Consider the following 20,445-nt stretch of genomic DNA (forward strand, 5'->3'; position numbering starts at 1 on the left):
GATGCGTTGCCGAGCCCAAACATCTTGAAATGACAAATATATCCTCCGCCTCCTGCAAATCTTCTGCCGTGAAATGGGTACATACCGTTCAGATCGAATTGAGGTTGGCACGCCAAGGAATGTGGGTGTGTATCAACCAATTAATCACCTCAGCAGATTTTGTTCTCTCAATTTAAGTTAATAATTATTTGTTAAAACCAATCAAGTTAATCAGTTTAAATATGAAATGTCTCGTCTTTTTAATCTTTTCAATTAAATATAGGTTGAACATGATTTGCAAATCATTGTGTTGTTTTTATTGGAGCTGTCAAACGATTGCATTTAGAATTTTGAATTAATCATGATGAATGACTAAGCTTTTTATCAACATTTTTTGCCCGCACCTGTTAGGTCTTAATTCTTTCAACATTTAATGTTATGAAGATGTCTTCCACATTTTGGATCCACTGCATGCTCTCATCCTTCTCTTTTTCTAATCAGTTAATTACTTGCATTATTTAAAATGGAAGAAAAAAAGACCCCAATATTTTGACTAGAACAAATATTCAGAATGTCAGACGCAAACATTTATTAAATGCTTTACTTAAATGCATGTATCGGTAGTTATGATTATTGCTCAAACACAACCTACACTACCTTAAACGTAACAATCCATGTCAAACTAGGATAATCTGCGGTCAAAATGAATGGTGTGATTAATCTGCGTTAATACATGATTAATGAGATTTGTTTTTTTTTTATTAATTAATGAGTTAACGCTTTAACTATGACAGCTCTAGTTTTGTTTTTTTGTCTTTTTAACACAACGTCCCAACTTTCTTGGAATTGGGTTTGTAAATTTAAACGTGTAGGCCTACAGCACTTTGTTGTAGCTGGGATTGTTTTAGAAGTGCTCCATTGAGTTAATCTGAGAATATGCCCAAGGCAAGTTCATCACTTGGTGTGGAATGTACATGTATCCATTCTTGTCTGCATTAAAAACCTAATTAAACTGGTGAGACCGGTCCTCGCTCAGCAGTTCCACGAGAATAACATATGACGCCGTCCGTGTGAACTGCTACTTTATTAAAAAAGAGATTAAGAAAAATGAAAGTAGAAAAAAAGCCTCGAGGCTAGTCCTTTCTAAAACAATTAAAACAATTAAATTAACTGGTGTTCAACTGTGAAGTGTACGTATAAGTTTTTATGACATTTTTTTGGGACAAATGTCTCGACAATTTCGATAATTTCTTTACAAATATGAAATATCCTTCCACAACAAATATTACATATATCGCATATTTGTCTTTTGTTTGTTCCTCCCCGCCGCTAGGGGTCGACCAACTACGGAGGCGTGATAGCATGAACGCCGCCGGTGCCGCCGAAGAAGTGTCTGCACGAATGGCTGTCATGTGTGCTGACGGTCAGCTGACTAATCCTACTTGCTTGTGATGCTCGTTGTGTTTATTTAGCTGATTTTGCTCGCTATTGTCGAATGAATGCGGCGCTATGGTTGGCCCAGGAGAGCCATGGTAGTCGTCAACTCGGTGCTGAAGCTGCTTCAAAGGCAGACGTACACCTGTCTGTCCCACCGCTATGGGCTCTACCTCTGCTTCGGAGGCATCGTCCTCATGATTGTGTCAGCTTTCCAGTTCGGGGAGGTAAGGTGCTCCATCTAGCTTGTGTACACAGTTAGCATTTGAATACATTTAGTTGTTCTCGTCGTCTGCCGTCAGCAGCTGTTAACTTCTTGCTGCCAGACTCCAAGCACAAAAAGCGCAGTTCAAAGACAAACCCAAGCCAAAAATCATCTGGTGCCCCATTGTAGAGGTTTTTGCTACACTGATTGCTTCGAGCAGGTGCTTCTTTAAAATTAGGCCTCGAAAGAATTCACTTCAAAGCTCTTTACAGTAGAACACTCATTTGTTTTAGAAGGAAAGGTACTATCGATATAGGCACTCTTCATGCCTTATATGGTCATTTGTCAATCTGACGTCACTCGTTTTTGAACTGTTGCAGATGGACACTTATAAACTCATAACAATATAAGGACAACCAACACAGAAATAAGTTCAAAGAGCAGCTTTGAGGAGGAATTTTCATTTAACTCTAAGCAAGGAAAAAAACAGTACAGCACTATATGTGGCTACTATTCCAGGGTTGTCCATTTCCTTCTCCCTTCAGGTTGTGGTTGAGTGGAGCCGAGACCAGTACCATGTGCTGTTTGACTCCTATAGAGACAACTTGGGTGGCAAATCATTTCAAAGCAGGTGAGCGCAATTACATTTCTCGACCCTCAAATAGGCACATTACCTTCTGACAGCTGAGCTTCCTTTGCATTCTCCTGTAGGCTCTGCTTGCCCATGCCCATCGATGTGGTGTACACGTGGGTGAATGGCACCGACGTGGCTCTGCTGAGGGAATTGAAGGCTGTGAGAGAGCAATTGGCAGAAGAACAGAGGGCTCTCAGGTAGCTATACAGGAGACCGTTTTTCTGTAATGCTTGCAAAATATGAAAATTGTTTTGAAGTGTTATGAAATGTGATTACTGTATGTACCATAGTGGTTGTCTGTTGGATGTGTGGCTTTAAGGGATGTGGCCTAGTGGGTGACATCAGAAGTTGGAGTCGGGTTGGCCAGTCTGCTAGTGAATCAAGGAACCACTGTCACTGTATGTTTTGTTGTGTGTCTCTTATCCGTATAGAGAACATCTGGGGAAAAATGCAAGTGAGACAACAGAAGAGCCGAAAGTCGGGTAATACGGAATATCCTGAATATTTTGCAAAGTCCGCCTTTCCTGACCGTGAGGCGCACCTTCCCAGGGTCAAAGCAGAATGCTTGCTGTCGCACTGCATCGTGGCACCCATGCTGGCACTGGAACCAGCCCTGCCGGCCAACGCCACGCTCCAGGAGCTGCCATCGCTCTCGCCGTCGCTGGCGGCCGCCAAGGAGCTGCTGCAGCTCCGCAAGCCCGTCCATCCGTCCACCGCCGCCTCCGTGCTGGTGTTCAGTTCACAGGCTGATGGTGAGTCTGAAGCATGGCCCTGTCTGTGATAAACGGAGGTTCACTGCACTGTGATGATGATGATGATGATGATGATTAGATACTGTAAATAAGATGAACTGGATTTTTTTTTATGCTCTTCTTCCAGCTGAGAAAGCCTACATTGACACGTTCAAGGAAGAGAAGAAATTCTCCGTGACCAGATGTTATCTAGTCAGTTTAATTTGAATTTCCTCACCTAACCTTTTCAAGGAAGCTGTGTTTCCGTTATCTCGTCCTGTTTTCCACAGACCACCGATAAAGAAGCTCCGGGCTTGATCCGCATGCAGACGCTGGCCTACCTCAGTGGCTTCCCGGGGTCCTTCAAGGAGACGGAGCAGCTGAGAGCAAAGCTGCCCTCTTTTGTCACTGACCAAATCAAACGGGTGAGTGGAAATCAGTCACTTTGTGGACTCTATGCCACTTTAGCTGTTAATTCAAAATATGAACTTATCCAACGTCAGGGGTGTCTGATTATGTCATACCCTGGCAACTTCAGCGCTTTAATTCTATCATTATGGGCGAGTACCAAATACCAATACCGGGTATTGGTATCGGGCCGAGTCCAGGTTTTATTTCAAGGTATCGGATTCAGTACTCGTAATGGCTGTCGGTACCATTATCGGCTGCTTCCTTGTGGCCGTTTTATGATCAAGAACTAGAAATTAAAAGAATAGAAAGTTGCCAATGCCATTAATGTCTTGCAATTTAAGGAAAAATGCTGTATTGGAATGACTAAATATTTTGTTCAAATTATCTGTCGTTATTGGAGGGAAATTTTATGTATGAAAATTACTTGTTTTATCCGTACTCTGTATTGGTATCAGTGACTACACAAGGGTTGAGTACTTCTTCTCGTATCTGTCGTATCAAACATCCCTAATCATTAGTATACTGTGTACATCAATTAGTATATTTGGGCTAGTTTCTCCAAATCTATGATGAAATTTGATACCTTTTAACGTGTGAATGTGAGCCTTTTGTAAAGCGCTTTGAGCACCATATGGCGTGGAGATAAAAAGGCTATACAATAAGTTCACTCCATTTACTATTTGTTATATACTGGATTGATTCATACATTTTGGGTATACATTTATACTTGGCAACGGGAAGTTTTTTTTCTGTTCTTTTTAGTCAGTTGTAAAAAAAAAATAAAAAATGTGACTGATGTCCGGGGTAAACAAACAGCAGGTGGCGGCATTGCACTCATCCAACGCAAAGACGACCTTTGCCACATCTCCCACTGCCACAAGATGTCGCTGCCCATGGATGAGCTTCATACTGTCCTTGTTTCTTTACAGTGGCGCTTTAATATAAGCTTGTGTGTGTATGAAGTGAATCTTTCCATACATTACAAGAATGCAATCCAAGGCAGGGCTATTCCTGGATGGTTCCATCATCCTTGACGGAGGTGAAGTGTTATTTGCTGAGCAGGATATAAGGTTATACGGATAGATCAGCGCGGATTACTGGAGGAAATTATCAAAACAAACGGAAATCCGTAACATGTCCGGCAGCCATTTTGTCCCAGCCAATGAAGTACTTGCACAGCCGATTAGATGTCTTATGCAATTGATATTGCGTGCATGTACCCGCAAAAAAACAAAAATAGCCAAAAAGGTCATCCATGGCTTTCCATATGTCTTAAATTAAATTCAGCCAAAATATTTCATCATTACAATTCATTCCAGGGGCTGAAATGCCAGTTGAGGTAAAATATCGTAAATAATTATGTTTTATTTTTTATAATACGCTATTTTTTTTTCTCAACCTGGCTTGAAATTAATGATGCAAAGCATGCACCGCTGCATATATTGTGTCTGAAAGTCCCCTAGTCAAGTGCATAATGCAGAGACACAATGTCTACATTATCAGTATGAACATCTATAGGCAGAGGTGGACGCGTCAATGAATTTTGAGCGTCCGTCATTTGGCAATTGTCAACAGTCGGGACACCCGTCCGGTAATCGTCAATTATTTCAAACCGAACCAAACTGTCAATCCGTCAACGTTATATTAACCAGGCTTACGTCATTGCTAAATTGCAGCTGCTATTTTAGGACAGACAGTAAATTCCATGGGTGCAGTCTGTTAGTCATCAGTTTTTCAATCCATCGCCGTTATTTTTATATTATTGGCCTTGTTTATCAGCAATCAGTATTTGGATAGAGCCAGAAGAGAGAAAGCTTGGAGAATGGTGTGTGAGGAAGTTTGCAGATTGATGGTATTTCAATTTGTTTCATTTCAATGGCGAAAGACGACTTCAGTGTGATCGATCAATCAAATATTTTATTTCTATAGCACCTTTCATACTTAAAAAGCAACAAAAGGTGCTTCACATAAAAAAGAAAGAACGAACAAACACAACGAGAAATTTTTTTTCACTCTGAATAATAGCCCTTACCTAAGCCGCCATTGCGATGGTTAATATTAGTGCAACTGTTTGGAGCGGAGCGGCGCCACTGGAAGGTCATCAGGATCTTTAGTGACCTGCGCCTACCCACTCCCGCATGTCACCTGCCCTCTTACCTGCTTGTTCCGTTTGAACCACAAGGGGAGGGAAGATTCTGGACTGTGAGGTGTGTTTCCTGGTGTCGCCAAGTCCATTCTGCGAAAGGGGAGCGGGGGGGGGCGGTGCTAAGAGACGGTCCATATTTATAGCAGGTGTCAGAACCAATGCCATTGTGATGAAAGACCACCACCACACCCCACCAACTCCTTTTTGTTGGAATGCTTTTCTATTGTGTTCAAACGGGGACACTGTCATCCACCATATTTTTATTTTATGTGTGTGTGTACAACTGTAATTGTATCGTCTGTTCCAATGTACTGTTTTTGTATATTTGTAGCATTTTAGTCTGCCATGTTTGTGTGTGGTTGAGAATTGACCACATTGTACGTTGTGTGCAACTTCTCTTGCACCTGTTCCATGTTACTAGTATGTGTGTGTGTGTGTGTGTGTACCATTTTGTGGCATGTGTTTCAACCTCATTTGTTTGTTGCATCATGTTTATATACTGAGTGTGCAATACTGCTGTGTTGGTACCATATTTCTATATGTTTGTCACTGCTACTATATACGTGTGTACTATGTACTATGTACTGTGTTGTCATGTGACCAACCACATCGGTGCCTTGTGGTCCTCTAGGGTGTCTTCTACTTTGATTGTGTGGCTGTGTTTTTTTTTTTGTTTGCTGTTGTGTGTGTGTGTGTGTGAGTGAAACTGTTGACACTGGCCAGCGATGAAAGCCGTCTTTGCCAGGCTGCCACGCACCCTCTTTGTGTACACGCGTGAGCATTATCGGGCCTACTCGGAGAACTATAATAGAGATGCAACGCGATCCGGGCTGCGTTGGCTCCATAAGTCCCGAGTAATCCTCACCTAAAAGGAGCGAGAGGTGGCGGCGGCTTGCCAGCTCATGCGAGACGCTCGATGATGGAGTGAGGCAGCGAGCAGACCTTTTCCTGGGAAGCTTAGTGGGCGGGGGGGGAGGCTTGTCCCTCTCACACACACACACACACACACACACGGTGTATGTGGTGGGGATGACATCACCTCATTTTCCAAACTAAATACATTTGCTGGTTATGCAAACAAAACAAATCGGCATTTAATTGCGAAAACTTATTGAATGTCACTATCGGCTAAAAGTGCTTGATGAGTTTGAAATGGAAGTCCAACCGTTTTTCAAATGGTGTGTTCCTCAGTTTGAGTTGTATTCGGAGGCCAGCATCGCTCTGCTTCATCTCAAAGGCCCGCAAGACTTCACCGACCTCATGCAGAAGTCCAAGAAGAACATGACACTGGATGGGAAGGAGCTGACCATTAGCCCCGCCTACCTCTTCTGGGACCTGACAGCCATCTCGCAGGTATTCACTATAAAGTTGGCGAGCTTTACGAATAATCCAACTAATGAGTTAGACGCGATCAAATGTTTTTACTTTTATAACTCCGTCTTTAAGATGGGAGATGCAAGTTTCATAACATCAAGTTGCTGTGTGTTTAAAAAAAAGGTGCTTATTGCCACTCCTTGTTGAAACATATTACAAAGCGAATTACACGATTTGCATTTAATCAAACACCATAGCTTTGCCTTATGTAAGACCACTAGCTTTACCCTTGATTGGCTAAAGAAAGTAGCATAAATGCCGTGGAAATTATAAAAACTTTTAAACAACCAATATTTGAACACAAACTCTCCGGCAACACAGAGTATAACAATACTCACTGGCATATATTCTTTATCCTCAGAAAAGAAAATGACTAATATCACGAATTATACTCAGATATATATTATTAATTCTTGCAAAGAACAAGTAATTGTTTTTCCTGTTATAATAATGTGACTGGAGAATGAATGAAAGTGATTAATTCACTCACTCACTCCCTTCTCTGCAGTCCAAGCAGGACGAGGACGTCTCGGCCAGCCGCTTCGAGGACAACGAGGAGCTGCGCTACTCTCTGCGCTCCGTGGAGAAACACGCCCCCTGGGTGCGACACGTCTTCGTCGTCACCAACGGGCAGATTCCCTCTTGGCTCAATCTGGATAACCCTCGCGTTTCGGTCGTCACGCATCAGGTAACATCCACGATGAGGTGAGCGCTTGAACAAAAGCGGAATCCAATTCCAAAATGTTTTCATTGAAACCACAGGAGCTGTTCTTGAACCACAGCCACCTCCCCACCTTCAGCTCGCCCGCCATCGAAAGTCACATCCACCGCATCCCGGGACTCTCGCAGAAGTTCATTTACCTCAATGATGACGTGATGTTTGGTAAAGACGTCTGGCCGGACGACTTCTACAGCCATTCAAAAGGACAGAAGGTAATCTGAGTAGATGTGGAAGCGTAGATGAGCAGAAGAAGAAAAACATACGGAATAAAATCTAAGTGTGCACCCCACAAATTCAAAACAAGACTTGTACCCAGTAATTCTTTTAAGTGTACAAGCAGCTCTTGTGGTGCGCAGGTTCCCGCTAGCGTTGCGCAAAAGAATAACTGACTTAAATTTAATCCCGTGCAGTAAATTTTTACTATCTATGCGTAGTCGATTTTTAAGTACTGTTCAGTTTTTCCGGTACGCTTTTTACTCATGGTTACAACAAATGTATTTTTGACTTGCACGCTCAGGTTCTCCTTCCCTGCAGGTGTATCTAACCTGGCCGATTCCCAATTGTGCGGAAGGCTGCCAGGGATCCTGGATCAAGGATGGCTATTGTGACAAGGCGTGCAACAACTCGGCGTGTGACTGGGATGGAGGAGACTGCACTGGTAAAGAGATGCTCTTTGGGGATGGAAAATGTCCAATACATTTCTTGAGTATTCAGTTAATTTTCATAGAAATTGGAAACTTTCAATTGAAATATTTGGCAGGAAATAGGAATTTTGGTTAACTCATTTGCTCCCAAAAACGTATAAATATGTTCTAGTTTAAATATTACCGTGTCCCAAAGACGTATTTATACGTTTTTTTAAAATGTTTTCTTATGTTGGGGCATACAGAAGGCTTTGATGCAGCCTCTGAACTGCAGATAATGGTTGAATCAATGGTAGTTATTACAAAAACGGCCAGAGGGGGGCAGCAGAGTATAAGAGATCAACCAGGCCATGTTGCAAACGAGCTGTTTTCCCCACATTTTCAAACAGAATTGTGAATAATGATGAGACTTAGCTACATTCTAATGCTAATTGCTGCAAAACGGAAACAGATAAAAATTTACTTTTTTGGGGGCATGAAAGAAGAAAGACTAATCTTTCTTCTGGTAGATTCCATGTTTTTATAGCAATAGAACACAATATTCTGTGAGCCTTGCAAAATCAGTACAAAAACGGTAACAGTGCCATTATACTTCGGTAGAATTGTGTTAAAATTTATTTTCCCCAACTGTCTCTGAGTTCCTTATATCCGGGTTAATTCATACTTTTTGTCAATTCCCATGCAAAGATTACAGAAACTCTTAATTTCTACCACTGATATTTTTCTCTCAGGGGTCGTAGGGAGCAGCAGGTTCCCGGGTGGGGTCGCCCCTGGCGGTCCCGGCGGAGCTGGCGGGCAGATGTGGCAGTTTGCCGGCGGTCAAATTGGCCTGGCCGCAGCCTCGTACTGTAATCAAGGTTGCGCCACCTCTTGGCTGGCTGACAAATTTTGTGACCAGGCCTGCAACGTGCTCTCCTGCGGTTTCGACGTTGGCGACTGCGGCACAGGTGACTTTGGGGCAAATACGAGTGCTTAATTTCCACAGGTCAAATTCTTGATCCACTTTGTGTGTTGGCGTCTCAGACCACTTTGGAGAGCTGCATCGTGTCACCCTGCTGAGTAACCAGACACTGTACATCCTCCCAGTTGGCGAGATCAGACCTTATTTCAGCTTTGAACAGCTGGCTCACAGGTAAGAGGTAGTAATATTTCGGCTAACTTTACATGAGAAATGGAATAGGGGATTTTGAAAACATTTTCCGTAGGATTTATGGGAATTAACTGGAAATCAAGTAGCATATACAAGCATAAAAAAACATCATGCTTTGCCGTAATACACCCAAAAATCACTAATTTCACTTAAGAACAAATTTGAGTTAAATATTGTTTTTCTCCATTCAAAACCCATTTGGAAATTAGCAGAAAATGCACCCTCCGCGTCAAAACTACTATTAAAAAAAAAATTGCTATTCAACATCAAGTTAAAAAAGCATGTTCCCACAAGCTCTAGCCTCTACATTTTTGCGAAACCCTTTCAGGTTTTCAGTTTCCAACTTCCTGACACTTTGCCCCCTCCTCACAGGGTCTCCGAGGCCCACGTGAGTGACAACCCGGTGGTGCGTCACACCTCTGTGGCCAACAAGTGGAAGACCATCCACCTTCTGCTCCACTCTGGCTACAACGCCAGCACCGTCCAATACAACGTCACCTTCCAAAGAGAGGACAGCACGGCGTTTACCAAGATTTTCAACGTGGCCATCGACACGCGTCAGCTTCCGCAGGTTAACAAGACCAGCGGGGAAAGTTCCACCCGGAAGCCTTCCGTGACGATAGAACCGCCCTTCTTGTTCTCGGATGTACCCGAGGACAAGAGGGGTCCCAAGATCCAGAGCAGGCAGCCGGACAAACTGGAGGCCATCATAGAAGTTCCCACTTTCAATGAGTCACTCTTGCCAGCTCCTCTGCGTAGTGAGCTTGAGAAGCTGGATGAGAAACTCCTCAGAGGAGACATCACGCTGAAGGGTTACAACCTCACCAAGGCTCAGCTGCTAACCTCCGAGCGAGAAGAACGCGATGGAGACACACTTGACGTTCCTATTGTGGTGGAGAGACCCAAAACCTCCAAACTGCTGAGCCACATTACCAAAGTGAAGCACACCGAGTGGCAAGCGCTGCCCCCAGCGGGGAGGAAGCTCCAACACTTTGTCCCTGCTGACAGAGGCTTCCTGCCGTGGGAAAGGAAGAAGTACTTCCAAGACCTGCTGGAGGTGAGCTCGCAAAAATAAACTCATGTCTAGCAATTAGGCGAGCAAGGAATGAATGATTCTGAACATTTTCTGGTGTGAAGCTCCCGCTCTCAAGTTTTGTCTTTTATTCAACAGGAGGAAGAGCGCCTGCAGAGGGCGCTGATGTACGACACGGACGGCGGCGCCGGCGGACGCAAGCTGCGGGACACGTTTGCCGACTCGCTGCGCCACGTCAACAAGCTGCTCAACCGCCAGTTTGGCTTCGCTTCCCGCAAAGTCCCCGCGCATATGCCGCACATGGTTGACAGGCTGGTCATGCAGGAACTGCAGGACACGTGAGTCGAGCGCTTTGAAGGTCGCCACACAACGTGGCGCAACTTATGTTTCGCATGCACTTGGGGTTAAAGAGCGAAGCGTGGAGAGTCTCTGTCTGCACTTGCTCTGTGCGATGACGTGTTGCCTCTGAATTCCCTGCAGCTTCCCAGACGACTTTGACAGGACGTCCTGCCACCGCGTGCGCCACCCGGACGACATGCAGTTTGCTTTTTCCTACTTCTACTTCTTGATGAGCACTCAGCAGCAGCTCAACGTCTCGGAGGTGTTTGACGAGGTCGATACCGACCACTCTGGCGTGCTGTCCGATCGCGAGATTCGGACTCTCGCCACAAGGGTTCACAAGCTGCCACTCAGCCTCCAGGTCGGTCGACTTAACCAGCGTTTTCCAACCTTTATTGATTATATGGATCAGTGGTTCTTAACCTTGTTGGAGGTACAGAATGACTCCGCCATCGAACCCTTCTTTGCTGAAAAATAAAATAGGATTTTTTTCAAATTCAAGCCATAGTACAGTATAGGCACTGTGAGCAAAAATAATACGGTATTAAATGTGCATTGTGCCGTTTAAAAAGGTCATGTTAAAACTTTTTCTCCATCATGCATGCTTCACCAATGCCCAGATGAGTATGACGAGCCCTGACTGTTTTACTCCGACTGCACCTATCAGCTTTTATTTTATCTTTATAGTAGAGTGTGCGGACCCTGCACACTCCCAGTTTCTTTGGGGAGGGGAGGGGCGGAGTTTTTCTGACCTCCATTTGATGTCATGTCTTCGTTTGTCAACTGTGGCTGATATTTTAAGATCGTGCACATACTTGCACGCGCACCATGAACGTGCCTGACACAGATGCTGCAGTTTTGCTTTGGGCCAGAGGTGGCAGTCACGAGTAAAAAAAAAAAAATTGACAAACTGTACTAAGATTAAGGTTTAAAATCACTGCTCTAAAATGTCCTTTTTAAAATTGTGTAAATAAAAACAGATTTTTTTTTTCCTATTCAACACATTCTAGTTCATTTTTAAACAAAATAGATAATATTTGGTACATTAAGAAACATGTACCATGCTAAGTTTACATAAATAAATGGTGACACTCTTTCTTGTGTTTTAATTCTTCTTAGCGAATCACAATGTCCCATCACTGGTGGGCTATTTTTAGAACAGGCTCCAGTTACTCATGTTGTCCTTGGGGACACTGCACCTACACATGTACACTTGTCACATATGTATTTATTTGTTTGTTTATTTTAAGGACAATAAGCGTATCCCTTTATCCCCACCCCCTTTTCCTTCTTCCCTCCTCCTCTGCGTGCATGACTTCACGTGCACTTGCTCGATCGAACCCAGGTTAAGACTGAGCGGGATAGAAAAAAGATAAGAGCATTTCTATTTATGTATTCTTTTGGTCCTTTCAGGACCTTACAAGTTTGGAGCAGATGTTAATCAACTGCTCCAAGACACTCCCAAGGAACCTGAGCCAGCTCCACCTGGTGAACCCCACGCAGGAGGCCTACTACGACCACAGCATGGTGAACACCTCACGACATACCAAACCTCCATTCTGTGCTTTCAAGTAACATTGTGGATTTGGTTTTCCAGCCGCCAGTCACGAAAGGCCTCATCATGCACTGCACGCCCATCACGGACTGCATTCGCAAGGCCTTCGTGGACCAGAACAAGTACAAGTGAGACATCCAGTAGCAACACTGGCATGTTCAAAAGACTCTCCTGGTTTTTCAGAGTTGACCTCTTTGCGCAGGTTTGAGATCAAGGGCGAGGAGGACATCGCGTTCAAGATGGTCCGCACCAACGTGTCGCACGTGGTGGGCCAGTTGGACGACATCAGGAAGAATCCCAGGTGGCGTCCGTTCCAATGAGGAAACCCCCAAACCATCTCCGCTACCTAACACCCCGGCTTTCCCGCAGGAAGTTTATCTGTCTGAACGACAACATCGACCACGCCCACAAGGACGCCGCCACCGTGAAGGCCGTGCTGAGGGACTTCTACGACTCCATGTTCCCGCTGCCATCCCAGTTTGAGCTGCCGAGGGAGTACCGCAACCGCTTCCTGCACATGGATGAGCTCCAGGAATGGTAGGTCATTTCCACCGCAGGAACGTTGATGAACTTTTGGAAGAACGATGTGTGTTTGAACTGCTGGTCCTGAGACAAAAGATCCGATTAGAAATACTATGGAAGGAATAGAATTGTTGGTCAAGAAATGTGGAAGGATTTAAATTGATCTTAAATTTGAGAATTATTTTGTGAGGTGTGGAATTCTAGGAATGTGAGAATGATTGGAATGTGGTCAAAAGTCCACAAGATATTCTGAATTCGATTTTGAATTCGGAATGTGAAAGACGGGAAGATTTTGTGAAAGGCTTAACAGCGAAATGAGTTGAACATTTCACCTAAAAACAAAACAAAAACCGTCCTATTATCAAAAAGCGTAGCAAGGTAGTCAAACATAAACATAAAATGTCCCGCGCTGTGTAAGCAACCTCCCTGGTGGAGGTAATCAATACGTTTCTCAGCGCTAGTTGCGGCACACCAGCTGCTAATAACGGCTGCATCATAACATCACAAGCACCCAAGTGGCTGTCAGCATGTTGGGCCAAGTGTTGCCAGCTTGTCACCATGGGGATCCTAAGAAAAGGGAGCGAGGGTGGGGGTTCATGTCCAAAGACCCTTGCTGCTGCTTCAAGGGGTGGCGGGGTCAAGTGTCAGGCCTCACACAGAGACTTTTAAAATTAGACGAGCCACCTCAGAAGGAAGTGGTAAGCTGAGCGTTTCATCACCTCCCCGAGTGCCGTCACCCTTTGACGCGCGTGTCTTTGTTGCATCACCGCCTTTCCTTTTGTTCATCCACTCACTTGTCAATAAAGATATCCTAATGGAAGCTCTCCCCTCGCAGGCGAGCCTACCGGGACAAGCTGAAGTTCTGGACCCACTGTGTCCTGGTGACGCTGGTGGTCTTCACCGTCATATCCTTCTTCGCCGAACAGGTCAGTGCCCTCACTGTCTTCCGCGTCCACCGTTTCCGCCGTTCGCGCCTTCGCCACCCAAATTCCCCGCCCGGCGGCTCGCCCGTCTCATGTGTGACGAGCAATGCCAGGACCTGACTCGGCCGAAACCGAAGACAACCCCACCCCTCGTCTCCCTCCCCTGCGGGGGAGGACTCGATGACCCTCAGAGAGTCGGATTGCGCGATTTTGTCGCCAAAACAGCCGAAATCAAATCTCGGTTTTGACGTTGTGCTCTAATCTCGCCGGTGTCTGGTGTCTTCTCCGAGCGAGTTACGCTGACCTTAAGAGAATTCCCGCCACTAACTACCCCCCACCCAGCCCTTAGCGACCAGAACGTTTGATATCTTCATCAAAACACATTTGTCAAGGTCCTCCAGTATCACATTGGTCTCCTCGCGTGCTCCCATTTTCTCACAGCTGATCCACTTAAAGCGCAAGATATTCCCTCGACGCAAAATGGCCAAGGACGACAACCCTGAGAGAGTTTGAACCAGGAAGTCCTCCACCTCGTCATCATAATCAGCAACATTGGAGATTCCTCCGTCCTGTTTGGTGGAGGATTCACATGGATTTGTTTCCCCTTTTCATTTGGTGATGGACATTGAAGTAACGCTAATGAAGAAATCATGAATATTTATTTCACTTTGTCCCACTCAACACTCCCGAGGCCCTCTACATCAACTCCAAAGTTTTTTTTGTTTTTTTTGAGGCCGTATGCTGAAACATGAACGGACAATGAATTGAGAGGTGGCATATGTTCTTGCGTTTGTGAGCGGAACGGTTGGACATTTTACTATTCAGTTCTTTTTAATGGAATTGTATAAAAAGGAATCATTGGTTGATATCATTGTTGATTTTGTCTTCAACAATATGGGATCTAGAAGTGCCTTCTTTGTTCATTCCTATACTTTGTTTTACAAGACAAATGTTGTGTGTGAAAAAATTGTCCTGCGTGCGTGTGTGTGTGTGTTTAGGACTCAATAGGACTTTATTGAATCTGTGCGTTTTGACGCTCACGGTAGCTTTCCTCTTCGCCGTCTGCGCGCGTGTCCCTGTGGGACTCAGCAGACTCGCTATCATGTCTGAAATTCAGACACCTCGGCTCTTAACTTATTTTGGGGGATTGTGACGTTGCCATGGAGACAGAACGCTTTGTTATATACTGTGTGTCGCCGCCCTTTAAAAGTCGCTTGCTATTGTTCTTCCGACTGAAATAAAATGTATTCGGCTATATTCGTCTCTCTCTCTCTCTGTCTGCTTTTTCCCCAAAGCGTGATGACAAGAAAATGCATGAAAAATATTTTCTTTATTACAAACTCTTCCTCGCTCCCACCCACACACTTGTTAGTAAAAATTTGTCGTACAGTTGTATTAGTGAACAGTGAAAAATCTTGGTTGTACATTTCAATACATAGTTGGTCATAGAAACAAAGTCAGATGTTACTTTCCAGAGTACAAACCAGGAACAGGAACCTAAAAATAGTAAAGCGGTACCACAGAAGAAGAAATCCCTTTCATCCACGTCGATTTGAATAATAAGCACATCAGATTAGCTGCAGGAGAAATGGATCAATCCGAGAAAAGTCACAGATCTGCCTACATACTGTAGATAAAAGGGAAGCTTCTGTATTGCAGTTTTCAGTGGAAAAAAAAAAACGTACAAAGTTGGTTTGGTTTGCAACATTCACAATGTTTTTCAATCACGACAAAATGAATTAAGGCGACTTGATCTGAATTGCATACAATCACAACAATCATTATTAGCCCTTTAGGGAGAAGTCAGAAAGCATAACAAAAGGCGATGAGATGAAAAGTAACGCTTCACATAGCCTGCTGACCAAAATACCTCATTGGAAATCACTCTTTTCCACATTGAATCCACCCTGATTGGTCGCATTGAATCATTAGACTTTTTTTTATTCTTTTTTTTTTTTTTTAATGGTGATGTCAATCACTTTTTTGGACAAACATTTGCAGATTTTTATTTTTATTTATTTTTTAACTTTGGTGTATCGTTTTTTTGGGGGTAGCATTTTACTTTGGTGGGCAAGTTTTTATTTTATTTTTTTAGGCAGAGGTGGTCACTTGGTCAAGGCTTAGGGAGGTTCTGTTATCATCGTTGTCGTCATCTGCTTTCAGGAGCGGGGAGAGGTCTTGTTCTCTTCCCGCCTCCTCCCGCCGGGCAAGCTGTCAGTCTCGATGGGCGGGGCTGGTTGGCGTGATGCTGAACACGCGGATGCGCAAGTGGCCCGCAATCTGGTGGCAAACGCCCGTGCAGTAGCGCGTCAGGTCCACTAGGGAGAGCACCTGAAGGCCATAGAGATTTGATGAATTTGCATATGATGCAACAAGTAGGTTTTTACCGACGGTCTAATTAATTTGACCTCAAAACTTGCAAATGCACGTCCAACTGTTAGCTGTTTCAGTACTTTTTGCAAAACTGGCCGGTAATGGGAGAACGTTTTACACTTTGACAATTCTCCGTTTTGATTAACTCATTCACTGCCATTGACGGCTATAGACGTCAAAAATTCATTCTATTTTTATTAGTTTAACTATTTTTTCCAACTTTTGTTAACAAGAGTTTGAAAACTGATTTTTTTTTATTGTATTAAAACTGATATAAAAATTGGGATTAATCGTAAGTTAACTAGTGAAGTCATGCGATTAATTACAACAAAAAATTGTAATCGCCTGACGCCCCCAATTTTTAATAATCTTTAAAAAAAAAAAAAAAAAAAAAGTTTGTTAATTTAAAAACATTTTTTAAAGAAAAGATCATTAAAAATTAGGGGCATCAGGCGATTAAAATTTGTAATCATAATTAATCGCCTGACTTCACTAGTTAACTCGCGATTAATCACAAATTTTACATCTGTTCTAAATATACCCAAAACAATTGTAGGTTTTCATACTCTTGTTAACAAAAATGGAAAAAATGTTAAATAGTTCAAATGAATTTTTGACGTCTATAGCCGTCAATGGCAGCGAATGAGTTAATTATTAAGTGCAATACCAGGAACTCACCATGGCAACCCAGAGGACGATGTACTCATCGATGAAGCTGTTGAAGTACTGGTTGAGGAAGAGGAGACCCGGGCCGATGAAGGCTGTGTCCGGGAGCTGAAGCTCACTCTTGGTCATGTGCGCCACCTGTGCAGGTAGAAAAAAAACTTTAAAGTCCCTAAAGTGAAAATAAATGTTTTTTGAAATTTGACACACCACAGAAACAATCCTGCTGAATTTGAGTTAGGGCTGTGCAATTAATTGAATTTAATTACTATTTCAATTGTTAAACTCCACAATTACAAAATTCGCATAATGGTTAAAAAAAAAAAAAGATTAATTTAAAAACACCTTGCATAATGATAGTGTTTCAAAGAATTTGATTTGCCTTAATCATTTTTACGTTATGACATTTTCTTGTTTTGTACCAAAAAATAAATGATCGTCCTAATTGTGATTTCAATTATTACCTAAATAATTGTGATTAATATTTTCTTCTTAATCGTGCAGCCCTAATTTAAGTGATTAAAGAAATAGCCAAGTATATTAAATGAGGGCTAATTTGGGCTCAAATATATCCCACCAGTTGGGCAGTAACTATTGCACGCTGCACAACGAGGCACTCTTAATTTTTTAGTGTGAATCCACTGTCCACACACTGGCTGTCATGTCATACTTATAACAACAAAAAGTTGACCTTGCATATCACGGCGGACAACGAGGCACTCTAAAGCAGCTATGCCAGCAGACTCTGAAGGGGAGGGTGTTGGCGTAGTTCGGTAACGAACTGCACATTGCATTTTTTTTTACTATTTAAACATGTTGGACTAGATTTCTAAAGAGAATTTAAACGGCCCTGGTCACATTCCTGTTGTTTTTCAAGGAACTCTGGAAATGCCAAATCATTCTGGTGCATTTTGAGGATGAAAAAAAATCTGAATAGCTTCACTGTCATTGTACCACAAGGTGCAACAAAATTAAATAGTTCCAACTCGTCCAAGAGATAAAAAAAAAAAAAAAAGAAAAAGACCGAAAGATGGAGCCTGATGGGTCGCCCAAAACGGACCAAGATGGAAAACCCCGAAGAAAGAAATTTCAAGAGCAACCCACCACGAGCTTGTTGGAGATCTTGGCGATGACCATGCCGAAGGTGAGCAGGTAGAGGCAGGGGTGGTGCTCAAACAGCTGACTGGATGACTTCTTGAAGATGATGAAGGCCAGCGTGAGGATGAGGCCGATGTGTAAACCGGGACTCAGCACGCTGGTGTCCTGCGCAACACAAATGTTTATTTATTCGTGCCGTAACATCACGCCGTCTAACGTTATCCGGCATCGCTTACTGCCACAGTGGAGCCGTTTTTACCAACGCCGCCATTGAGGATGACGTAGAAGTAGTTGTGGCAGGAGTAGAGGCCCCCGCCGATGATGCCCACGATGGGGAAGTTGTACAGCTTCAGTCCAATGACGGGCAACTTTAAAACAACACAAGATTGAAAACCTCGTTCGTGATGATTTTGAAGTCAACTGGCGGAAACGGTGCAAAATTGGACCAGGCGGTTCAGTTACCGTGGTTTGCCAAAGGCTCACCCCCCCGAAGGCTGACATCATGTACATGATGATGATGGCAAACTGCACCTCGGTGACGTCGACCCTACCCGGGAGGGAAAGCAGCGGTTGGAATGGACCAGCGTGTCAACGTGTGCCCAAGTGGGGGACTCACAGGCCAAAACGGAGAGTCCCGGACACGTAAGTTTGCCAGTGGGCGCAGAAGAACATGAACATCCCGACAAAGCCGCAGAAGAATATCCAGTGGGGGTATCGGCCAATGCCGCAGGAGATGCATGTTCCCACGGCGACAAACACTGCGGCGAGATGACGGCAACGCCTCAGAACAGTGTGGAAAAACTCGCATGCATCATAGCACACCTGTTGAGACGGCGTCACAGCCGTGGTCGAAGAGCTCGCCGAGGGCCGAGCTGCTGTTGGTCCTGCGGGCCTGCTTGCCATCGATGGCGTCCAGTGACTGGTACGCGAACAGGCCCACAGCACTCAGGATGAAAGCCCACGCTGGAGCCTGGAGGTGAGATTTGACTGCTAAAGAAGTAGAACGATACAATAGTGGCGTGCAGAAATCCCCGCCCCCCGCCCCACCCACCCCCAATTCATACATTACTTATGGAGAAAGTCAAAGTTTTGGGGAAAAAATGCATATAAATGAATTTCCTCAAATTGAGTCAAGCCTCTAAACAAAAGGTAAGTTATGTGTCATTGTATGGTACATTTGTTTAGCACAACAAACTATTTTTTTCCCTTTGTGTTTCAGATAAAAAAGGCCATTTGGAGGTGCACGCTATTTATTGGACAGCGGCGATTAATATAATCAAATGTGTACATCATATACTGTAAGTTTGTCGCTTAATGAGTGAAGAATCAATGCAGATAAGCGTGTAATCAGATAAAATGTGGACTTTGGGTGAGTTGTAAGCAAGAATCGTGATTAACACACACAGTAAACAGGCTGGACTGGTCCAGTGCGTGTAATTAACTCAAGAGTTTAAAAAAAGTGCTCCCAGATTACTGACGTCAATTAGCAACTAGGCTAACTTGAAGCTAAAAAAAAAAAAAGTGTTCCAACAACGATCAACAAGGGCGGCGTAGTGCACAGTAAGCCGTGTTTTGACACCAGCAACCCGGCGTCACATGAGCGATGATTGGCGGGCAACCGCAGGTCCACTTTTGCAAAAAAAAAAATGGATCACACACTCATCTCGATCATCCATCAATCGATTGACACTAACAAATAGATGGAATTGTCTCAGATCCAATCACCGAACAAGTCAATGAAGCACTCAAGGCTCGTTTGACAACTGGCGCTTGTTTACACGTAGCAACCGTTAAATCCTGTAAACCAAAATAGAAGCGATTTTAACGCCGAATTCCCAGTAGAGCCCCCTTACCACTGTTAGTAAATTCTGAGTGAGTTAACTCAAATTAAATTTGGTAAAATACTCAAATTAACAATAAATTGCTCAGTGGGCGAACCTGATTTCGCGAGCGACAAACTTTGTCCAAGGTCGCCTCAACTCACCTCCTCCGTGGCCGTTGGGCAAAAAAGGACGAGCAGGAGCGTGGAGGCGATGTTGACCAGCAGGCCGACGATGGTGAGCGTATTCGGGGCGACCCATGTCGGGATTTGCTGGACGAGCCAGTTCCAGTAGATTTGACACGGCGGCTCCAGCAGGGAGCGACCGGAGGCGCTGTACTTGTGCTCCTCCAGCCGCTTGAGCTGCGCGGTTGACAGCGGCTCCGGCCACATGAAATGGGCCATCGTTTCTCCTAAAAATAGACCGTGAAGAATTCCCGCAGGCACCCAGGGAAAGAGGCTCAGATTCGGCTACCTACTCTCGGCCAAGCCCAAAACATAGTAGCGCATTTGGCCTGTAGAGGGAGGCGAATGTGCTTAGGCCATTTCCAAGGCGGAACGTAGATTGGGCGATGACGTTTCGGACCGGGTTGAGGACTTACCGGAAGTGGGGCACCGGAAAAAGGGGGCACTCCTGCATCGGTTTAACGACACGGCTAATTTTAGTACGAAATGTAAAAGCGACATGCTT

General features: G+C 44.1%; 2 protein-coding genes across 7 annotated transcripts in view; one reads left to right on the plus strand and one right to left on the minus strand.

The window, feature by feature from the left end:
• The window catches only part of gnptab (N-acetylglucosamine-1-phosphate transferase subunits alpha and beta), a 41,096-nt gene extending 26,040 nt beyond the window's left edge, over positions 1 to 15,056 (plus strand). Inside the window, exons 2-23 of one of the 4 annotated variants that reach the window (XM_077545507.1) lie at positions 1,313 to 1,640; positions 2,164 to 2,249; positions 2,330 to 2,449; positions 2,684 to 2,734; positions 2,802 to 3,004; positions 3,132 to 3,196; positions 3,274 to 3,408; positions 6,732 to 6,893; positions 7,423 to 7,602; positions 7,677 to 7,847; positions 8,170 to 8,293; positions 9,011 to 9,226; positions 9,303 to 9,411; positions 9,802 to 10,486; positions 10,601 to 10,800; positions 10,943 to 11,162; positions 12,215 to 12,328; positions 12,399 to 12,484; positions 12,559 to 12,657; positions 12,726 to 12,893; positions 13,714 to 13,804; positions 14,243 to 15,056. In XM_077545507.1, the coding sequence (XP_077401633.1) occupies positions 1,479 to 1,640; positions 2,164 to 2,249; positions 2,330 to 2,449; positions 2,684 to 2,734; positions 2,802 to 3,004; positions 3,132 to 3,196; positions 3,274 to 3,408; positions 6,732 to 6,893; positions 7,423 to 7,602; positions 7,677 to 7,847; positions 8,170 to 8,293; positions 9,011 to 9,226; positions 9,303 to 9,411; positions 9,802 to 10,486; positions 10,601 to 10,800; positions 10,943 to 11,162; positions 12,215 to 12,328; positions 12,399 to 12,484; positions 12,559 to 12,657; positions 12,726 to 12,893; positions 13,714 to 13,804; positions 14,243 to 14,314 (3,519 nt within the window). In that variant the 5' untranslated portion in view covers positions 1,313 to 1,478 and the 3' untranslated portion in view covers positions 14,315 to 15,056. Of the gene's footprint in view, positions 1 to 1,312; positions 1,641 to 2,163; positions 2,250 to 2,329; positions 2,450 to 2,683; positions 2,735 to 2,801; positions 3,005 to 3,131; positions 3,197 to 3,273; positions 3,409 to 6,731; positions 6,894 to 7,422; positions 7,603 to 7,676; positions 7,848 to 8,169; positions 8,294 to 9,010; positions 9,227 to 9,302; positions 9,412 to 9,801; positions 10,487 to 10,600; positions 10,801 to 10,942; positions 11,163 to 12,214; positions 12,329 to 12,398; positions 12,485 to 12,558; positions 12,658 to 12,725; positions 12,894 to 13,713 lie in introns of all 4 variants that reach the window. The other 3 variants (XM_077545506.1, XM_077545505.1, XM_077545508.1) reach the window with 3 other exon arrangements.
• Positions 15,057 to 15,112: 56 nt separating this feature from the next.
• chpt1 (choline phosphotransferase 1) lies at positions 15,113 to 20,344 on the minus strand. 3 transcript variants are annotated; one of them, XM_077545520.1, is made up of 8 exons: positions 19,920 to 20,344; positions 18,758 to 18,905; positions 18,552 to 18,693; positions 18,398 to 18,482; positions 18,172 to 18,303; positions 17,942 to 18,100; positions 16,853 to 16,978; positions 15,113 to 16,132 (listed from the first exon to the last, which is right to left on the minus strand). In XM_077545520.1, exons 1-8 carry the CDS (start codon positions 20,157 to 20,159, stop codon positions 16,016 to 16,018), a joined length of 1,149 nt encoding a protein of 382 aa, XP_077401646.1. In that variant the 5' UTR covers positions 20,160 to 20,344; the 3' UTR covers positions 15,113 to 16,015. The 3 variants fall into 3 exon arrangements, with proteins under 3 accessions (XP_077401646.1, XP_077401648.1, XP_077401647.1); XM_077545522.1 differs by having other exon boundaries at positions 18,758 to 18,922; positions 19,920 to 20,164; XM_077545521.1 differs by having other exon boundaries at positions 18,758 to 18,925; positions 19,920 to 20,164.
• Between the last annotated feature and the right edge of the window lie 101 nt (positions 20,345 to 20,445).

This window comes from Vanacampus margaritifer, chromosome 15 (genome assembly GCF_051991255.1).
Source record: "Vanacampus margaritifer isolate UIUO_Vmar chromosome 15, RoL_Vmar_1.0, whole genome shotgun sequence".
NCBI lineage: Eukaryota > Metazoa > Chordata > Actinopteri > Syngnathiformes > Syngnathidae > Vanacampus > Vanacampus margaritifer.

Excerpts from the sequence above, each read along its gene's own strand:
- chpt1 (XM_077545520.1), bottom strand. The coding sequence starts at position 20,159 with ATGGCCCATTTCATGTGGCCGGAGCCGCTGTCAACCGCGCAGCTCAAG. Across the intron at positions 18,483-18,551 it reads GGGACTCTCCGTTTTGGCCT|GGTCGACGTCACCGAGGTGC; the intron begins GTGAGTCCCCCA and ends CCTCCCGGGTAG. Across the intron at positions 16,133-16,852 it reads TCGTCCTCTGGGTTGCCATG|GTGCTCTCCCTAGTGGACCT; the intron begins GTGAGTTCCTGG and ends TATGGCCTTCAG.